Here is a 15651-nt window from a genome sequence, read left to right as displayed (position 1 = left end):
AATCCGATAAATAGTAATTTCCAATAAAAATGTCCATGTTATATTGCTGATAATACTGGGCTAATGGGAAAATTAACAAATAGAACTAAATGTATTTTTCTGAAAATATAATATAAAAATTCATACATGTGACACATGTGTGCTTATTTCTGATATGACTGAGCTCTGCTGAGTCTTGGGACCTGGGACCATTTCACTGAAATGCTTGCACCTGAAAAATCATCTCCTGGAGCAACAGAATACAAAGAAACTATAAGGGACTAAAAATAACTACAAGCACCGGCAGTTGCAGCAAACTGTGAACAAGAAGATGCATAAAGGCCAAAATCCAACTGCAACTTTTGCGGGAGCAAAAGCAGGGTCCTACACAGGACACCTCCATAGCTTACCTCCTAGGCTACCCCTCCACAGCGACCCAGTGATTCACGCCTACCCTCAAACCACTGCAAGGACCAGCTCACCCCACCTCAGACAGCAAGCAAGGAAACCTGTCACTCGTTTTCATATGCTAGCACGTAGCAGAACTCGGGATAAAGCCCTGTCTGAATTTCTCATCTGGCCTCTTAGCAATTTCTATTGATTAAAGAGTCAAAAAACCCAGTTCTGTAACATGACCACCTTCTAGTTCAATCTGAAGACATACTTATTTTATTGAGTTTTAGATATCTCAGTTCAGGAAATTTTAGAAGCATATCAACATATCACCATTGTGATAGAAAAATTTTTACAAGTGTTCTGATTTGTATAGGTTTCCCACATACTCATTTTTAGATTTTTGCTTTTCTACTGTATTTAAGATAAATAAGGCTTCTTCCAGGACAACAGTACAACTCTTGGTTAATTGTCTTTATATAAAAGGAAAAAGAATGCTTTATTATTTTGCCTATTACTAAGAGCCAAACAGTACCACTAGATGATGTTAATTCATATTCTTAAATTATGTGTTAATTTAATTTATGAATTATCTACAGAGGTAATACATCATATATATATTATAAAGATAATGCAAATCCGAGAGTATAATACAATTTGATTTTATTTTCAAATTCATTTTTTTAAACAATTTCATTTTTCTGTGATTTTGTGATACAGTGGAGCTGGTTGTGTGCATGTGTGCAATTGTGCATATAAAGTTTGGATAAAGGTTAGAAACAGAGTTATATTTTTATGCCAAAGCTGTGCTGACATTAAAAAAAGTACTGAACTCATCTCTCCCCTGCTCTCTGTCATCCCATTTGCAAATGTATAACAACACGCATCAACAGACCTATCAATTCAGACCTTTAAGAAGGCAAACATATGAAGAATCATGGCCTTTATTTTAGAGGTCATATGATTTGATATGATTTTTAGATACATTGTTATAGTTGTTTCTCTTTTTATTAGTTGCAATAATAATTTACATAAGTCATGCTATTCTCAAGACAACTTTTGTAATGCACTTTATGTCAGAAATACGTATTTAATCCAGCTTCGAATTGCTAAAGTATAATCATGAAAGAAAACAATTTTAAAATATATTAAAACAAGTTGGCACTAAATGAATATTTTAAAACTTTATATATGAAGTCCTTTATGCATGAAAATTAATATTATGAACCTAAATAGCAGTAGAATGTGTTCATTTGAGAGTTTTACATATTGAATAAAAATTTGTTGCTTAGGTAGAACCATATAATGTCCCATAGGCATTATGATATATGATATTTCTAAACAAAATGATTCAATTATAACAAATTTATTCTCATATTACTAGAGGGAAATATTTAAATTTATTTAAAAGTTATCATTCATACATTTATTTTCTAAGTTGTCTTCAAAATATATAATCTAGTTTGTTTGACAGTCAAGATTAGTAACTAGAAAGTAATAAATACAATTCATAGTGCTTAATATGCAAAATGAAAAAAAAATATGTGAAATGAGCTTATTACCACTTTTTCAATCATTATAAGTCCAATGATAATATACAGTTTTATTTCTAGAGAACTGATATTTTAGCTATGAAATTACTCGGTATATATATAACTAACTGAAGAATGAAACAAACTATCTGAAAATATTTGTAGAGATACATACCTGTACATGTGAAGAATTTAGATTCACCCACACTAAGCTCTACTTTGCTAAGTGAAATTGTCACTTGAAGAAGAGCTGAAAGAAAATATTTGAGTAAAATTAATTTTGCTTTTAAACATGAATGCTAAAATATTAACACATCGTGTCTATATCACATGATCTAAATAGCAATTATTTATCCTCTTATGCTTTTATTACCTGTAAAGAGAAATGAAAGTTTTACAAATTACAATCTAACAAATTATATGCATTATATCATTATGCACTTTACAACCAGGGTGTATTCAAAAAGACATATTCAAGCTCTGTTGAAATTTTGAGAAAATTCATACTCAGACAACTGTTCCATATTCACAGGCTAGGCATTATGTGTGCTACCAGATTGGGCAACAGCTACAGAAAATTTTTGCTCAAAATTTGGAAACTTGCTTAAAAAGAGTACACTCTACACTACTATTACAATAATTAAAACTTTAAGCTAAGTACTTTTTGACTAACTACTAAAATATTTCCATGAAAGAAGACAAACATGCAGAAGAGAGGGGGTACTACATAAAGAGAGGGGAATAAACTTTTTCCTTTTTTACTTTTCACAAAATAAATAAGCTAACTGAAATAACCAGAGCAATGGCAATAAAATAGAGAAGATATTCAAAAAGTTTATTGTCAGATTTGGAATAAAACAGCTGAATCTTCTAACATCAGAAGATAATTAAAATTATGCTTTAACATAAATTGAAAGATTTATATTTCTAATAATACAGTACACAAGACAGTGTGACCATGCCCTAAGACAATGTTCCACCATCCTTTGCTCCCAGAAATGCATAGCTAACCTTTTCAGAAAAAAAACTGACTCCAAAAAGACCCTGATGCTGGGAAAGATTGAAGGGAGGGGGAGAAGTGGGTGACAGAGGATGAGATGGTTGGATAGCATCACTGACTGGATGGACATGAGTCTGAACAAGTTCCAGCAGTTGGTGATGGACAGGGAAGCCTAGTGTGCTGCAGTCCATGGGGTCCCAAAGAGTCAGACATGGCTAAGCGACTGAACTGAACTAAACTGAAACTTTTCAGGAAAGTAATGGTGCTTCAAGGGGAAAAAAAAAAAATGAAGAAAAATCTGAAAATTAGAGTACAAGCCTACATTGGGAATTTTTGGATCACAGTAACTGAAAGGCTCAAAGACTGCAGAGGATGGATTCAAGTTTGCTGAGAAGAGGGGATGCTAAAGAACATCACCAAACACTGGACCAGAATAAGATTCACCCTTAGTGTTAAGAAGGGTATAGAATAAATTAGCCCACTGGCAAAAGGGAATGACAAGGATAGTTGGCTCTTCCAGCCTGTATAAAGGAAAAATGTTTCTCCTTCAAGAGGTTAACCATGGTTCTACCATATCCTAGATTTGGAATTTTGAAACTGTAAATATATGTTCTTTGGGAAACCCCAAGCTGAAAATAAACTTATAAAGCTATTTCACATGTAGTGCGCACAGCTACATGGCAGAAGCAAACACAAAATCCCTTCATAATCGGTCCCGGCTACACAAGATTTTCATAAATGGACCTCTATTCAACCTTAATTCAAACTATGACATTAAAAAATACATGGTGAAATAAGGTACTGTGAGCATGAATTAGTTGAAATAACCTAGAAGAGAAATATACCCATGAAATTTCAAAAAAATAAATTAGACTAAGGATGTAACTAACAAACCTATGTTGACAATGTTTAAAGAAATAAAATGTGAAATCAAAAATATGAGAAAGGAAGAAAATATTTATCAACCAAAACTTGTCATTCATGTTATTTAAACTCTTTAAAATAATTCTTTGTATGTTCCATACTTGATTGATGAATCCTTTTTCTGGAAACCTCCCTGAGAAATAGGATGGGCTACATAGCTCTCTTCTCTCCTGTCAGTCTTGGTCCTTTTTTATTAATAATTTTATCAATACTCAGAGAGTACTTATATGATAGGGGCTCAAAAAGTGTCCTAGTAAGTCTAATATTTCAGAGAGAAGCATGTTAAGAAGAACAAGGAATTAGAATAGGAAGAAAATTAGAAGAACCAAGGAAGTGTGTTAGTCATTCAGTCAAGTCTGACTCTTTGTGACCCTGTGAACTGTAGCTGGCCAGGTTCCTCTGTCCATGGGATTTCCCAGGCAAGTATATTGGACTGGCATTTCCTTCCTCAAGGGATCTTTCAGACCCACTGTTCGAACACAGGTCTCCCGCATTGCAGGTGGATACTCTACTGTCTGAGCAACCAGATAAGCCCCGAATGAAGGAACAAGAGAGTATCTATTATAAACATTGTCAATTCTAGTGAGAATTGACAGAAGAGGACTTTTTCTTTGGAGAAATAACTAATCCCCAATGGGGACAATAGAATCAAACTGCAGACAAAGTCAAGGAATTTGAGATTGGCCTCTTAAGAAATTATATCTGTAGAGATGTGTAGAGTTTGAGGGGATCCACAATTCTGGACATGGGACTTTACAAGCTGGGAAAGGTTTACTCATACTTATGGACAGAGGGACAGACGTAGAAAAGAGGTGATAGAATGAAGGTTGGAAAAAAGAAGGGAATTGTGATTTTTCTCATTCTCTTTTCACTACTTATACTTTCTCCTTTAAGATATCATCTTATTTCATAACATCAATTGCCTTTTCTCTTTGGTTCTCCAGTCTATGCTTGCCCATAGTTGAATCCTACAATTTCTAATTCTCAACTCACGTTCAGTTGAATAGCATATTTTAATTTCAAATTCTCCATGTTCAAAATGAACACTTAACCCTTGCATCAAAAATTGCTAACTGTTTACTATTCAGTTTTTGGTCATCACCAATCAATTGTAAAGTCCTGGATATATAACTTCTGAAACATCACTTGTATGCATTTTTGTTTATTTCCAACACAGTTTCCCTAATACATGCACTCACTTATTTGTAATCTGAGATATTTCTTCTAAGCTGAGAGAGTGATATATCAAATTCTGTATTTCTTTTTCTGACTTATATCTTTTCAATGTTTCTTCCCATGAGAATATTTCTCAGGTTGCTGCAAGCGTACATTTCAAAAACTGTTTAATTTCACCTGCCTACTCAAAAATCTCCAAAGTGCATTTGTTTTATTCAGTTAATAAGTTATCATGTACATTTTAATGGAAAGAAAACTAACTTTTCCAAGTTTACTTCCAATTGCTCCTTAATACTTTTGCAGCTGTAGACAACTACATTTAATCATCCTCTACTTCCCCAACTGACTCACACTTAATCACCAATGTGCTTTTGTGCAAACTATTTCCTTTGCCATCTCCCTTTCTCTAATCCTCCACATGGCTGGCTATATTCTATTTTCAAAATAAAACTAAAATACCAATAACTTTTCAAAATATTCCTGGATAGTTCCATTTATAACATCAACAAATAAATGTCTTTGATTCTGAGGCATGTTCACTAAATAAGTGAAATATATATTGTTGATGATGATATTCACTTCTCTAGTATGTGTGCTAATTGCTCAGTTGTGTCTGACTCTTTGTGACCTCAAGGATTGTAGCCAGCCAGGCTCCTCTGTCCATGGAAGAATACTGATTGGGTTGCCATTTCCTCCTCCAGGGGATCTTCCCAACCCAGGGATCAAACCCCCATCTCCTGTGTCTCTTGCATTGCAGGCAGATTCTGTACCGACTGAGCCATCAAGGAACCCTTCTCTACTATATTTAAATGCAAATTTCTAGAAGGGAAAGCTCATCACCCTCACTTCTATTTCTCCTAAACTGATAATATATATAAATGCAAAGCAGAATAATGAAAAAGCACTTTACCAAGAGTTTATCATACACTGGGTACAGAACACTGACAGTACAGGCAATATAAAATTTTGGAATCACTTCATCGACTTAAATTCAGTTTAAAGATAGGACTTTTGAGAAATGTCTGCCAATTATTACTTAAGCAATTCCCAGTTTGACCTTTGGAGTTTACAGAAAAGACAAAACTTGAAAGATGCAGCCATTTTAAAAGTCAAACACATGCAGGCATTTTAAAAGTTCTGAACAATTTTACACAGATTTGCTAATGGGTATAATAAATAACATATTCATTGCAATAAAATGAAATTAATCTTGAAATTGATTACTTAATTTATATTAAAACACTTGGTTAATTTTCACTCCATACAAACTATCAATTCATCCATTACTCAAGACCATATTTTTATGGACATTTTGGTGACTGGGCACATAGGCTATAAATCAGGGATTAAAAGTATATAATAAAAAGACAACACATAATTCTCTAGTTTAATACATATCTAATACATCTCTAGTTTAATATGTTTCCCAAAGGCTAGATTTACTCTAATTGACCCCCATAGATACATTAAAACATGTGCAGATTAGGAATAAACTTGAAGAACTAAAATTTAAGGTCATGCCTTAATCATCACTCTAGAGATTTAATATAATTTTTGGTGACCATTCTTGACCAAGGGTTACCTCCCCCAGAGGAAGATATATATGGTACAAAATGACCTCTCCCAGAGTCTTTGCACCTAAATGCCAGAAGAAAATGAAATAATCTTCTAATGACAATGTTGTGTTGAGAGAAAATTGGTCAGGATTGATATAATTATATCTATCCAGTTAACTTTGCCTTCATTTCTGATATTTCAATTTAGGCACTAAAAATAAATAAATAAATAGTGAGAGTGGACAGTGAAATGGGGCCTTTATGTCATTCAAAAAATAAATTTATATATATATATGTAAAAATATTTAAAATTTAAGTATCTGTTTAGGGTTGGATGGAATTTGAGTAATAAAATGGCATTCATTGATGCTGAAAAACCCAATCTTGATATTTTACTCTTATTATGTATTGGGAATAGATGTAATACCTTTGAAGAAACTGAGAAGGATATAATGTCACATAGATTGATTCACTTGACATAAGCAACATTATTGATTAAATGATAGAATTACTTAAAAACCAATCAATCAATCATAATTTTGTATTAAAATTGGTATTGGATAGTCAAAATGCCAGTATCTTCACATGAGAGTCTCATTTATTTATTTATTTTTTCATTTATTTATATTAGTTGGAGGCTAATTACTTTACAATATTGTAGTGTTTTTTGCCATACATTGACATGAATCAGCCATGGATTTACATGAGTTCCCCATCCTGAACCCCCCTCCCACCTCCCTTCCCATCCCATCCCTATGGGTCTTCCCAGTGCACCAGCCCCAAGCACTTGTCTCATGCATCCAACCTGGGCTGGTGATCTGTTTCACACTTGATAATATACATGTTTCGATGCTGTTCTCTCAGACCATCCCACCCTCACCTTCTTCCATAGAGTCCAAAAGATACCAATACAGTATACTAACGCATATATATGGAATTTAGAAAGATGGTAACGATAACCCTGCGTGCAAGACAGAAAAAGAGACACAGGTGCATAGAGAATCTTATTTAAATTAAGAAAACATTTTACACTCACAGCCTGAAGAATGCATTCATGATAAATATGTCTTTTTTGAACTACCCTCAAATAAAGAAATGTAGTACTATCTTAAATGTAGAATTGGGTAAACTAAAATTATTTACCAAAATCAGTAAGTATTTATTGAATACATGCATCTTGAAAATCACTCTTTTAAGATGCTATGGTACATAAAATAATGTCATAGTTTCTAATGTCAAAGTATTTCTACTTTATTTGGTAAGGCAAAAATACTACAAAAAAAGAAGAATGATAAAACAAGATGTGTATCAATTATGGCCATTATGACATTTATGGTCAAGAACGCCGCATAGAGGACAATAAAACTTGGGGGGAAAAGCTGGAGTAGATATTGTAATAGAAGGACAGAAAAAGGATAGCCAATCCAAGTAAGAAACACATGCTGGTGGACATTCCAGTTAAGGCAAAAATGTTCAAGGAATATTCAGGGAATAATTGCTGTTGTTCAATCACTAAGTTGTGTCCCACTTTTTGCGATCCCATGGACTGCAGCATACCAGGCTTCCCTGTCCTTCACTATTTCCTGGCTGTTCCTGCTAAGTCACTTCAGTCTGTCCAACTCTGTGAGACCCCATAGACGGCAGCCCACCAGGCTCCCCCGTCCCTGGGATTCTCCAGGCAAGAACACTGGAGTGGGTTGCCATTTCCTTCTCCAATGAATGAAAATGAGAAGTGAAAGTGAAGCCGCTCAGTCGTGTCCAACTCTTAGTGACCCCATGAACTGCAGACTACCAGGCTTCTCTGTCCATGGGATATTCCAGGCAAGAGTACTGGAGTGGGGCGCCTTTGCCTTCTCCACACTATTTCCTGGAATTTGTTCAAATTCATTTCCATTGATTTGGAGATGCTATCCAAACATCTCATCTTCTGTTGCCTCCTTCTCCTCTTGCCCTAAATCTTTCCCAGCATCAGTGTCTTTCCCAATAGTAGATCAATATGGATGAAGTTGATCTCATGTAGAATTAGGGTCATATATTATAATTGGAGAAATAGTTTTGAAAGTACATTGGAGGATCTCAAAAGTCACAGTAAAATTTCTGGACTTATATTTTGTCATTATTTGTAAATAGAAATGAAATTGGCATTTAGTAGAGATTAGTCAGAAGATAGAATAACTGACAACTGAATTTCAGGGAAAAGCACTTTAGGGTATATTATGATGAGTACTGGGTTGACTATTGGCAAAGAACATAGAAAGGTAGTAAAGGATGAAACAGCAACAAAGAAGTCAAAATAAGAATTACCTCTGGATCAACTAGAACATTACTGAAAATGGGAAAAAGAAAAAATGTTAAGGTTTTCTACTTCAGTGAAACAAACATCAACAACATAAAAAACAATTTCATGAGAAGAACTAATGGGGGGAAAATACAGAGAAATAATTTTTATCAAAAATGAAAATTACTACTCAAAACAGAACCTAGACAACATTGTAACAAAAATTACTGCTATCATAACAAAGTTTAATATTTGCAATTTAAAGAAGCATGCAGATTAAACAGCAGATATTCAAAGGAGATTTTCTTAATTTACAGAAGTAAAATATAATGAAGTCATTGGCATTTCTAGGATCCATCTAGGGACCAAGAGAGCCTGTTGCAATTTGATATAATGTTTAACAGTGACATTTAAAATGGTCAGTTTATCACTTGCAGAAATTTAAAAACTGACAATTTAACTACTCTCCCACATGTCTGCTACAAAGCACAGTTGGATTCACTCAAAATTCTAACAGACAGGTACAGATAAATTAAGGCACTGATTTATCTTGGTAGGATGACTTGTATCATTTATCAGGCAAGAAATTTTTTCCCCAGGCTTTCACATCAAGGGGCTTCCCTCATAGCTCAATTGGTAAAGAATCTGCCTGCAATGCAGGATACCCTGGTTTGATTCCTGGGTCGGGAAGATCTGCTGGAGAAGGAATAGGCTATCCACTCCAGTATTCCTGGGCTTCCCTTGTGGCTTAGCTGGTAAGAATCCACCTGCAATGCGTGAAACCTGGGTTCAGTCCCTGGGTTGGGAGGATCCCCTGGAAAAGGGAAAGGCTACCCACTCCAGTAGCCTCGAGAATCCATGAATTCTATAGCCCATGGAGTAGCAAAGAGTCAGACTCAACTGAGTGACTTTCACTTTCACTTTCCACATCAAGGGAGTTAACCGAACTAAGATATCTAATAACTATAAAACCTTTCAAGGAGTCTTATTCATAGAAGGATCTTTAAAATTATTGATTATAGCAAGTGAATATGACCTCCTCATTTTTTTCATTAAAAACATTTTTAAGTTGTACCCACTTTGAGCATTATGCCTGTAACTTGTTATTCACTTTTTATTATTGAATTTTCATGTCATTATATTAAAGCCATCTAAGTATGATCTAGTTGATTCACTTAAATTACTACAATGTTTGTGAAATCTCAGGACCTTTGGAACACTTAAAAGAGAAATATTCTATCATCAAACATTTTAGTAATTTTGATGGCTGTGAACATTTGATCAAAACTATTTTTTTAAAATAAATGTTTTCACCTAAGTTTACCAAGACAAAGGTAAACATTTTAGTGTAATTCCTTTCCATCACTGTGCTTTTTTCATATTTGAGCTCAACTGTCTTCAATATTCCCATATTCACTAAAAAAAAAATCTCAGTTGTCAGATAATGTGGATCCTTTTAAGAGCAACTGGTCAACCTGCTTAATGATTCTTTTTCTATTGACTTCTTCCTGTTAAGCTATAGACACTACAGTTTCCATTCTAAAAAAATAAATAATGAAAAAGAAAATAAGACAGTCAAATAATATAAAAAGAAAGATTTTCTTGTCTCTCAGATTACTATGGTATATTCTACTTTGTTTCATTACATTAATTTCCCTTTTTTTTTTATACTGTGGGTTTAGTCAGTAATATTTTTTTTCATTTATCTATATTAGTTGGAGACTAATTACTTTACAATATTGCAGTAGTTTTTGCCATACATTGACATGAATCAGCCATGGATTTACATGTGTTCCCCATCCTGAGCCCCCCTCCCACCTCCCTCCCCATCCCACCCCTCTGGGTCATTCTAATAGGGAAAAAAGAAAATAAAAAAAATAAAGAAGAACACTCCAGGTCCCCATTTTTTATTCTAAGACAAGTTACTTTTTACTTTATATTCAACTAATAAGTTTGCTGTTCCTAAGGTCAACCACAAACTTCTAATTTGCAAATCCAATAACAATTTTCAGATTTCATTTTTTATTTAATTTAATAAAGGATGAGATACTGCTGACTGTGTGGTTTTTTATCTGTCCTATTCTTTGATCCCTAATTCTTGGCTCACTTTACTGCTTATAGTACTTTTATTTCAGTCTTTTTGGTTATTACACTGCTTTTTACCATATATGCCTTAAATATTTGGTTTCTTAGTTATATCTTTCTTATTTTATTTTCTTGGAATTCTGTATACCTTCTTCTACTGTGAGTATATTGTTTACTATGTACGGAGCACTGGTTTAAGCAGTGTACCTAAAATACCTCATTTAATCCTTAAACAGTTCTATTAAGTTGATATTTCATTCCTATTATAAGCTGAGGCAAAGGATGGTGACATGGTTTACTAAAGGTCACTCATTCAATACATATGGTGAAGTCAGATTTGAATCTAGTGTCTATGACTTTAACTACTTCCTATACCTATCATATACTAAAAAAAAAAAAAAGAAAAAAAATGCATGGTATAATTGAGCCTATTATAAGCCCTCAAACAAAAATCAGCTTCTTTCCTCCCACCATTCTGTCTTCCATATATTGATTATAGATAGAATTTGTATGCATATGTACTATCTTCTCATTATCATTTTAAGGTATAGAAACACATTTCCTAATAACTATTATACTTCTTTACTTAAAAAAAAAAACAAATTTCTCAAAGGCAACATATTAATCTCAGGATATGCTATCTTATCTCATACTTTATCTCTACTGTAAAGTTTTGCTATTTTTATCTACTGAATCTATCTACTGAAAACTCTCAAGAGTCTTCTTCAACACCACAGTTCAAAAGCATCAATTCTTTTGAACTGTGGTGTTGAAGAAGACTCTTGAGAGTGCCTTGGACTGCAAGGAGATCCAACCAGTCCATCATAAAGGAGCTCAGTCCTGGTGTTCATTGGAAGGACCGATGCTGAAGGTGAAACTCCAATACTTTGGCCACCAGATGCGAAGAACTGACTCATTTGAAAAGACCCTGATACTGGGAAAGGTTGAGGGCAGGAAGAGAAGGGGACAACAGAGGATGAGATGGTTGGATGGCATCACCGACTCAAGGGTTTGGGTAGACTCTGGCAGTTGGTGATGGACAGGGAGGCCTGCTGTGTTGCAGTTCACAGGGTCACAGAGTCGTACATGACTGAGCAACTGAACTGAACTGAAGTTTTGCTATTTTTATCTACTGAATTTATTTTGCCAGGAAAAAAGAAAAAACACCAAAAAATAGATATCCAAGGTTCTCTTATCCTTGCCTCTCATTAACAGAAAACTCAACAAGTTCAACTCACTCTTCCTTTAATTATCTCCCGAATCTGCTTCTGTTTTGCATCCTCACTGCTTTAGTTTTAATGTCTCACCACTGCTAGCTTAGTCTAGTGAGTGGTCTGAGGTCTACATTCCACATTGCAATGGTTGTTTTTATTTGATTCTGGCCCCATCCCTAAAAATCCTGATTCAGTATATCTGGTGTAGGGCCTACGATTTTCTATTTTAAGTAGCTTCCAGATGCTTACCATTGTTATGTAGAATATAGGTCCAAGTCCAAAACCACCGACTTCAATTAGAAACTTGCTTATAATATAGGATATTCAATTATATCTCATATTGAATGAACCATAATCTATAAAATGAGAAGACCATTCTATGTGTACATTAAGATGTGGTCAATACTGCATTGTGAAAATCCAACATGTTTAATCTTCCTGTTGAATAGGATAAAATCCAAACTCTTTCACACTTGGCATGTAAGATATTTAACAAGCTGGATATGATCTAATTTTATTCAATTTTATTTTCTGACAGTTTCCAATTATGGGATCAAAACCAGATCAAAACAAAACACACACAATAGGCAACTATCAAGAAATTTTGCAAATAGGGTCTATTTTCCTATTTATTTCTTTCTTTCTGAAGTATTCTTCTTATTCAATAGAGCCCTTCTTTGTAATTGTAATAGTGCAACCTTACTACTTTCCATCAAAACCTTACTTGAGTGCTCCTCCAGAAGCAAACCAAACTCTTCATTGCCTCCTCAAATCCTGTAGTATTTCCTTTTAGAGCACCTAAAATATTATAGTGGAATGTATTAATAAGAATTTTATAATTATTTGTAAGTAGAAATTATTTATATGCAATTATATAAATATAACTTGAACAAGAGACTATAAAAACACTATATTCCCTTATAGCAAAGACATTATATTCCCTTATTCAAGTTAACTTATTGCTATTTTATTTAAAATTAATGCAAAACCAAGGAACGCTGTTGTGAGTTTCTATACCATTCCCCAGTAGCAATTAACATATACTCAATTTTGTTCACACATCTATTTCTCCAATGGACTACATGTCACAAGAGAAATCCATTACAATTACTGGGAAATAAAAATAGAAACTGTGCAGTGAAGTCTAATTTTTTTTTCTTTGTGTTTTAGTCAAGTTTCACCTGCTCATAGGATGCCCTTTGTAGAGGTCATGCACCTGGCATTTCAGATAGGAATTTCCAGTGTGAAGTTTCTGCACCCAACACTTTAGCTTCAAAGACCCTGTGCAGAAATGTTGCACCCAACACTTTGATCTGGAGTGCCCTGAGCAACATAGGTGTGTCCAATAGACAAGAATACCACTCTTCTCTCCTGATGACAAGAATCCTATAAAGCATCCCTGCCAATGAACTTTTGGGAAGAGTGTACACTCTAAAGCAGGAGTGCCCAACCCACTGGTCCACAGCCTTTTAGGAACCAAACCACACAGCAGGAAGTGAGTGGTGTGGAAACAAGTAAAGCTTCATCTGCCACTCTCCATCATTCCCCCATGGCTCACACTACTGCCTGAACCACACACCTACCATTGGTGAAAAAATTATCTTCCATGAAACCAGTCCCTGGAGCCAAAAATATTAGGAAATGCTGCTCTAGAGCAGGAGCTCATACATCTGTATTCTCTGATCAAAGAATAAAGCTTTCCTTTGCTTCTGAACAAAACTTGGCCTCTTCTATTGGCACAAGCAACATCAGGAAGAAGGAACTCTTGCTGGGGACAACTCACTGGAGGTTTGGGGGAGAGGATTAGAAATACACTTTTGATGACCCAGGTGGGACTGACTGTGGCTCTTTTCCCTGCACCCACCCTTTAGACTCCACACATGCTCAGGCCTCCGAGGAGGATGGCTAAGGCTTTGCCACTTGGATGACTTCTATTGTGGTCACTGAAGAATCCATTAATAGTTCAGTGCTGGTTCCAAATTTCCCAAACCAGCAATCTTACTTGGGTCAAATCTATAGCATTTGCATGCCAACAAATCACTCTAACTCTTCCCTCAGTAGATTTCTAAATTATATCATTTTACAACCAGAACTGCAATGTCAAAGACAAAAGAAATGGGATGGCATTCCTTGTCTAGCTTTTTATGTCTTATATCAGAACACAGGCCTTTAAAAGGGACATGGTCTCTCCTCCACTGAGATAATAGCAAAGGAGACTAAGCGTCTACCAATTCTTGACCTGTCCCCTGATGACTTTCTGGTATGAAATGCCAGTCCCCCTCTCCCAGAATGCAGTCCAGAAAGTACACGAAGTGGGAATAACTACCAGCCAGCGTCCAACAACCCATGGAAAATACTCCCTTTAAGGTAGGTCGCTGAGAGAGAAGGGTTCATCCACATACCTATCCCATTTACCACTTCTGATTTGTATACCCAGAAAAGTCACATTGAGGGGTTGAGGGAAGAAAAGCCTATCTGCATCTGATTAGAGGAAACTCTCATACCCATGATCCGACCTGGGCTGAGATTCAGAGCCTCCTAAATGCACTCCTAACAGGGGAAGAAAAGATCATAACATTTTGAAAAGCCCAAGGGGAAACAGAGAGAATAGAAACAATGAAGGTCATCCCATTTACAGACCAGAGAATCAAGCAGTCCCAGATAACAAACCCAACCGGGACCACCAAGACAATGGATAAAGGGGTAGAAGATAGAGGCTGATCCATTACAGAAACACTATCTAAAGGGAATCTAGGCAACAGGGGGAAAAAAAAAAAAAAAAACCTGTTAATCAGAAAAAGAAAAAGGAAATCAATCAGAAGCCAATGGAAAACCCTTCAGCATTCCTAGAGAGCTCGAGAAATGCCTCTGAATCTATACTACTGACCCTTTGTCAGTGGAAGGGAGTGCAACCCTGAAGTCCTATTTTATTTCCAAAATGTTAAAGGCAAACTTCAGAAACTGGAAATACAATCAGACACTCCTCTCTTTTGTCTGGTGGAGGTCACCTACCAAGTGTTTAACAGCTGAGATATAGAGGAGGAAAAGTCAGAGGATAAAAATTAGAGGCAAGCCTGCCTACTGGCAGTTGATGGTTGGCACCGGAATCTGAACTAACCACCCACAGAGACTGATCTACAGTGAGTGATCCTCAATTCCCATCAAGGAATAGCCAGTCAAGGAAACTAGGAGCCAATCAGTGTCACATGTAAACAGGAGGAACACTGGAAGGAAGAATTCCCTCATCACCCCCAAAGGAGGATGGAAACAGCAGATTCTAGCCCCTATCCTTAGTCATATGTGCCATGTGCTCATTCATTTCTGGCTCTTTGTGGCCCCCATGGACTGTCACCTGCCAGGATCCTCTGTTCACTGAATTTTCCAGGCAAGAATACTGGAGTGGATTTCCATTTCCTACTCCAGGGAATCTTCTCTATGAGTGATCAAACCAGAGTCTCCTGAACTCCTGCATTGCAGGTGGACTCTTTACCTGCTGAACCATCAGAGAAGCCCC

The 15651-nt window shown here is 35.6% G+C and overlaps 1 protein-coding gene across 2 annotated transcripts in view; it reads right to left on the bottom strand.

Moving 5' to 3' along the window:
- NCAM2 (neural cell adhesion molecule 2) overlaps positions 1-15651 on the bottom strand; it is a 545993-nt gene that overhangs the window by 228731 nt on the left and 301611 nt on the right. For both annotated transcript variants that reach the window (XM_065913597.1, XM_065913598.1), the window contains exon 2: positions 2080-2154. In XM_065913597.1, coding sequence (XP_065769669.1) covers positions 2080-2154 — 75 coding nt within the window. The remainder of the gene's footprint in view (positions 1-2079; positions 2155-15651) is intronic.

Source organism: Muntiacus reevesi, chromosome 21, assembly GCF_963930625.1.
Source record: "Muntiacus reevesi chromosome 21, mMunRee1.1, whole genome shotgun sequence".
NCBI lineage: Eukaryota > Metazoa > Chordata > Mammalia > Artiodactyla > Cervidae > Muntiacus > Muntiacus reevesi.
The sequence above is the reverse complement of the archived record's forward strand: the minus strand, read 5'-3'. Positions and strand labels throughout refer to the sequence as shown.